Below are 6,746 nucleotides of genomic sequence, written 5' to 3'. Positions count from 1 at the left end.
CGGAAATATTTCCTGCATCAACACTATACTAAAAAATTGATGTTCACGACATGCCGACTGTGCTTTGCTTGAGTCACTGCAGCTTGATGAAATAGCATTTTACTGAGCTCGAGATGGTTCTACAATTCGTTAGCTATAGCAGGTGAACATGAGTTTTGGTCTGTACATGTAATATTCTTCATGCATCCAAAAGCTCACAACAGTTCGTCTACTTCCAGATTTACTCATAAGGACTTGGTTAGCTGTATTTCAGAGTAAGTGAAAAATAATGGATGAAATATGGTGCCTATTAAGGAAAATGGTCGTTCAGACTCTCAGAGCTGTAGTAACATTAGTGAGTTTTGAGGCGAGTCAGGGGTACTTTGCAAGAAATAACTGAAATATTTAAAGCATACTGTTGAAAGCGAAATTAATTTATTGACTGGGCTAATGAGTTTGTACAGTTATAAGTGAAGTGACGATGTTTAGGCGACGGGTGCGACTGGAATGGCGTCTCCGGTGGCGACGAAGCCGAACTCGTCGGCCTTGTACTTGATGTCGACGGGCTTGCCCTCGGGGCTGGTGTACTGGTACTGGCCGCTCTTGATCAGCACGTGGTCCTTGCCGTCAGGGGTGGGCTTCAACTCGCCGTGCTCCACCACCGTGATGCCGTTGGCCGTCTGGTACCTGCGGACCCACAGCCTACATTAATCGACTTGTTACTGCTGGAGGGGTAAGCTGCAATTGTCCTACAATAAGTCACCTTGTTACTATTGGAGGGATGAACAACTACACATATCCTAGGATATCGTACTTTGTGACTATGGTCGCGGTAAGAAGCTTTTAGTAAGGTATCCGACTGCGTAATAATGAGAGTCGTATACTTGCTATTTTGATTCACAAGAGCCACTAACGCATATTTGTGTCTCCTAGGGAGAAGAGGAGTTTGTGGCACAACTTGATAAGAAGAAGGGACCGGTTGGTAGGACATGTTCTGAGGCATCAGGGGATCACAAATGTAGCACTGGAGGGCAGTGTGGAGGGTAAAAATCGTAGAGGGAGACCAAGAGATGAATACACTAAGCAGATTCAGAAGGATGTAGGTTGCAGTAAGTGCTGGGAGATGAAGAAGCTTGCACAGGATAGAGTAGCATGGAGAGCTGCATCAAACCAGTCTCAGGACTGAAGACCACAACAACAGGCACCCATTATTCAACTTCAAAGAAAATGAAAAGTGGAGTGAGTGAAGTAAGTATCTAAAGAAATCCTTTTGACAGTAGAGAAATTGAAGTCTATTTTTTATTAGAACGTCTAAACCCGCTAATGCAAGCGAGAGATGAGTTGCTGTTTGTTTATATAAATGAAAATGGAAATGTCAGCTTAGTGTATTATGAAAACATCGGAAGCTCCATTTCAGCACTAGTGCCTCATGTTGCGTATATAGTCGTGTGTGTAATACGAAAGAGAGAGTGTGATTATTCGTACGTCCAGCCACGGTGAAGACGTATGTCTTTAATCCACATCTTAATATTATGCTATTTACAAATCCGTTGATTTAATCAGGCTACATATTCGAATGTGACAGTTGTTCTCTATGAAATGAAATATGAACGGATATAACCGTAAAACTGATTAATGACAGAAAAGAATTTAATTTATTCAATTATCAAACTATTTGTATAGGTTTTCTGTATGAAACGCCAATACTTTTCGTTCGAGTAGCTCCTTCCTATTAACACTAAAAGATAAAGTAGATTGCAATCCTACCACAATCACTAATCGTTTCCTTGCATTTAAATGTTCATATAATCCACAGAAGCAAAAGCAACTCGAGAATCAAAAATCATTCTCGATTAATTTTAAAAATTCTTAATCCCATACCGGATTTCACTAATCTCACTACAGAACAGAGCAGACAGACAGGACTCACGTGAGCGAATACTGTCCGGCAGCATCGTGGACCTCCTCCCGGGAGATCACCTCGATGGGTTTGGTGTCGGCCAGCACGTAGGACACGGCGACGACCAGGCACAGCTGAAACACAAGGGCCGCCGCTAGTACAGTGGGCTCTTCCACAAAAGGTAGGCGCGCTGCAGGTCGCAGGATAGTCTTGCACAACACCGACAGTCACTGTTTTAAATCGTTCATTACTTTTTTAATAGCGTATTGACAACTGATTCCGAAGAAATAAAATTACTTAAACCAAATATCATTTTCACTGGTTATACCGCACGTCAGGTTTCATCCATCACGTAGTACTGTTGTGAAGGATGACGTCATTCATTAGTCAGAGATTAAACATTGGCTTTGAGTTTTCTACTAACGAGCGGAAGCAGTGATTACAATTTACGTGAACATGAAACTATTTATGGATACATTTGCCTTTCGAATATAAAATTCTTGCCTGACTTACTACTTTCTTTGAGAGATCGAGGCTCAGTTTGTGTGTTATAGTGATGTTAACCTATTATTAATGCTTTGATTTATTTTGATACTGCGATTTTAAGTACGTTTATTGGTATCGGATTTGGTTTTTTGTACTGCTATAGGTCCGAATTCCTGTAAATTTAGCAATTCTGATGATATCTCTCTCTCTCTTGTTTATTCTGCTTTTATGCTGTGTATTTCAAAATCTTTTTTATTTTCTGGGATCGAGCTTGTTCTTAATTTCTTTTTCCAGAGATACTTGAAGACTTCTTTTGTCAGTCTATTACCATTAATCTTCTATAAATGTCCTGAAAGTGTCAGTCTTCGTTTACTATATGCAGAAAAATTAAACTCTTTGTCAGACTTGGACGCACAGTAGTATAAATGCTCCCGTAAACTAACCGAGCAGCTGCCTCTAGACATTCTCATATTAGATGTCTCCGAGTAAACCTCCGATTCTTTAAACTCCCATGTATAAAACAACGTCTGATTGCTTTACAAGTGAGTTAATGTATTCAGTATCTCACGTTAAGCATGTAAGCGAGCAAAAGTTTAGGAATGGTTTGAAGTAGTGTTGGAAGTTTGTTGCAAGTCGCTGAAGGAGTACAGTCTGGTTAATTTGCTCTCCGTTTTAAGCAGAGAGCTAGTTTTTTACGCATCACAGTCTCTATGACGTCATATCTCCTGAACTGTGTATCGTACAGTAACACAATTTTGCAGATAAATTCAATGTTATACGTGGATACGGTTTGTGAACTGTGCTGCGAATATAGATAGTGATAAAACGTCATGTCTGATGCTGAACAGCAAACATGTAGTAAGCTACAAATTTTTTCTTTGTACATTTTGTGGGGGTGTCACCGAGAAAAATACTCGTAAAGATTGGGAATTATGTGGAAAGTTTGTTGGAAGTCGCTATGTGCTCTCATTCTCAGTGACTGGATGAATAAAGTCCGGGTGTTTGTGGGCCTTGAGTTGCATTGCTTCAAGACATGTACACAGTTTTTAATTGCAACACCTATCTTGCTGTATTAACTGTTTAACATAAAATTATATCTCTTAATGAGTTGACCACGACAGCATTTAAAATTTTTAAATTGGGTCAGTAATTATATGAAATACTGAAAATTACATTTTTGTTGCTCCTAGAAGCCCTTACATACGCAACATGCAATTGGTGCTGTACACCAGGAACCGGGTGAGACGTTTGCTGTTATAGATTGGCTGGACACTGAGGTAGTACCTAACTCCACCCTCCCTACCTGCTCGATATTCTAAGAAGTTGGGCATCTCTACCAACAATTTTCCTTGGAATTTTTCTTCGCTTTTGCAAAATCCGAAAAGCCAATCTAAGCTCCTGGTGTGAAATTGCTTGGAGAAAAAGCGCACTGAAAATGAATCTGACACAAAATAACACAGAGCAGACCTACTGATAAAGGGATATACTTCCTGCTGACATGCACTGAAGGTTTACAGTTGTAGCATGCAGTTGGATAATAGCAAAGAGGAGCCACGATAAAATAGTGATGCGAAATACAGTTATATACAGTAGTGATTCTTACCCTGGGAACCATCAGATTTTTAAAAGGGATTCGCAACTGACCTTAGAAATAATAACACTATGTGTCATTCTTAGCCTGTATATATCTGATAAGTTTTTCGGCAAACTATTCAAATATTGGGGTTCTTCTTATGCCATCTAGCCCAAGTATTCAAGTATTCTCCCATTACTTGATGGAGGGAACGTTTCGTTTATGTCAATCCATATATAAAATTTTTTCCTTATAATATTATAATCAAAAGTTGATGAATTTATTATATCCATACAATAAATATTGATCCGAAATTTTAAGTGTTTCATTTTGAGGATCTGACATTTCAGACTTTAATTAAAAGAGACCCTTCATTAAAATGGGTAAATGCTGGTCAAAATCCAGTAGCATCAGTATAATGGCGAGACATTAACAGTTAACAAGTGAAGGGGTGATGGACATTGATAAAACAAATAGTGTGAACACTTACAGCGATGCACTTCATGGTGAGCGGTGAGTGGTGACGAGCTGTGCTGCCTCTGGAAGTGGACGACTGAGTACGCCCTCTGTCCGTTCTGCGCCTGCTTATATACCTGCACGAACTCTTTACTCGCCCGTCATAATAACAGAGCAGTCATTTACTTGTTTCTCAGCTGAGCGAGACCTTGAGTTAGGCGGTGATGGGTTATCACCTTCGCTGTAGGAGATTTCCTCTCGGCCGTTCATCATATGAAACTTACAGTACTTTCACTTCGCACTCTTAATTCGAGATTATGATGCGGTAAGCAAAAAATTACTCACAAAATTCGTTTCTCAAAAATAAAAATTACGGATATAACACGACTGACAAAAGAACTCTTAATAACTAGGAGCAATGTAAGTGATTATCGATGTTGCCTTTTAATAATTAATACATCTTTTCCGATTGTCAAAGCCGTCAAACTTGGATCCGTCTTTTTGTTCTTGAAGTCACAACTTACTTTGAGAAAAGTGTAAAATAAAATATTTAGATTAACTGTAAGAACATAATGACGGAATAGAAGTATAAGAAAATTTTGTGGAAAACCATCTTCTTTATAGCAGTATTAACGTATTTAGAAATACAGCATAGTTCGTAGTGGCAGGTATGTGTAGGACAGCAAAAAAGAAACGAAGTTAGAGTTTATCGTCTCAGCACTGCCGAAATAAATGTAGATCGATATCTTCTCAAATGGAGAGCATTGCAGAAGGAAACGTATAGGCTTTCCTCTAAAGTAATTCAGGGAATTTCTTGAGAGAAATGTAATGCTGCTGTGGATCTAAACCTAAAACAGAGTAGTAACTGTGTGCACAACACTGGTTGTTGAAAGAAAAGCTATATAAGACGATGCGACGTGGAAGAGAACACGCTATTGCTTCACGAATTTCAAAACAATCCTCGGAAATGGTCTTCCGATTTAGCATGATGATTTCTGTAAATGTTGGTTTTGTAGTGATAGGCGATGAAGCAGATGAGATAATTTGTACTAGCTAAAAGCGAAAAGGTGCGTTGATTTAGACAGTGGATACATATTCGGGAGTGTAGGACTGAAATATCCTTCCGACGACTCTGAGTTCGATTTTCATGCTTTCTCTTTATCACCTGACGTGAATGCCTAATGATTTCAGGAAAAAGATCGGTGTCGACTGGCTTTTACTGTGTTTACTGTATTTATGCAACCAGAGAATATCCTCCATCTTCAATGACGCAGACGTCGACGGATAATTAAATTCAGATCTTCTTTCCTTACACTGCTAAACAAGAGGCTCAGTCAACTGGACCACCGCATCGCCCATCAGCCGAATTGTTACTGTTCTGACTGTAACATTTTTTTCATTTTCAGAAAAGCTCCCACTACACTTTCTCTACCTTACACTTGTTCCATAGCTTTAGAGTCGCTCATACGATGCGTACACGAGATATATGTCAGTTTTTAATACGCTTCTTCTGGTATCTATTCACATGCGAGTTGGTAATTCAGAAATAGTGTCTCCGATTCACTTTTCCTTCTGTCTTTCACCACAATTTGAAATTACCCTTTAAAATGTAGATTTTTTCCCATTGCTACGTATGCGTACGCGTTCTCATATTGGAGGAGCAGCAGACAACATTATATGAAACAACGTTATGTCCATTGACTCAGTGTCAAACATTTCGAAAGTTTTTTCTGTGCAGGTTGTGTAATATACCAAAGAGGAGAAGCAAACAGCTCTTCGCGAGCACTGCGAAATGTACGTTACGCATCATGTCGATTGTCTTCATCTCCTAACATTTGTGCGAAGAGAATAAATGAGATAATTTTACTGTCTTGTAGTATATTATCTTGCCTTTTTTTTCTTTTTTAGCTGAAAAATATATTTTGACGTAGTGTCGATTGATGTCAAAGCACCTAATCCTCCGCTTTTGCTGTGAGTACACCCATACAGAGCGATTCGTGGAGGCCATTGTAATCTTTTCTTTTACTCCAAAAATTTCCAGCTAGCAATTACTCAAAATGTATGATAGGCAGTAGTGAAAATATGCCAAATCTGATGATTAAGGTGGGAGTTCTAACATTTAGTAAGTCAGTTATCTCATAGCTATGTTATTCGCAAGTGACTTGCCTTTATTATTTACTGTTTCTATGTAGAATTCTCTCCAACTAGTTTTTCATTCAGTTAGTTTAGGGGACATGCGTTGTGTTAGAAACTTATTGTTTTACTTTTGAAGGTATTCTCAAAAGCACTTCCTGCAAAATGGAAGCACTTTCCATTTTATTTGATGGACAGCCGCCGACTTCGCCTCTGTGT

The 6,746-nt window shown here is 39.0% G+C and overlaps 1 protein-coding gene across 1 annotated transcript; it reads right to left on the bottom strand.

Moving 5' to 3' along the window:
* Positions 1 to 464: 464 nt before the first annotated feature.
* Positions 465 to 4,443, bottom strand: LOC126235201 (larval cuticle protein 16/17-like). Its single transcript, XM_049943931.1, has 3 exons — positions 4,429 to 4,443; positions 1,910 to 2,013; positions 465 to 666 (listed from the first exon to the last, which is right to left on the bottom strand). The coding sequence occupies exons 1-3, from the start codon at positions 4,441 to 4,443 to the stop codon at positions 465 to 467; spliced, it is 321 nt and encodes a 106-aa protein (XP_049799888.1).
* Between the last annotated feature and the right edge of the window lie 2,303 nt (positions 4,444 to 6,746).

This window comes from Schistocerca nitens, chromosome 2, assembly GCF_023898315.1.
Source record: "Schistocerca nitens isolate TAMUIC-IGC-003100 chromosome 2, iqSchNite1.1, whole genome shotgun sequence".
NCBI lineage: Eukaryota > Metazoa > Arthropoda > Insecta > Orthoptera > Acrididae > Schistocerca > Schistocerca nitens.
This window is presented reverse-complemented; position numbering and strand designations above follow the sequence as displayed.

Bases quoted from the DNA above. Each gene is read 5' to 3' on its own strand.
- LOC126235201 (XM_049943931.1), bottom strand. The intron at 667-1,909 runs GTGAGTCCTGTC...GTGGGTCCGCAG, and splicing joins GCCGGACAGTATTCGCTCAC to GTACCAGACGGCCAACGGCA.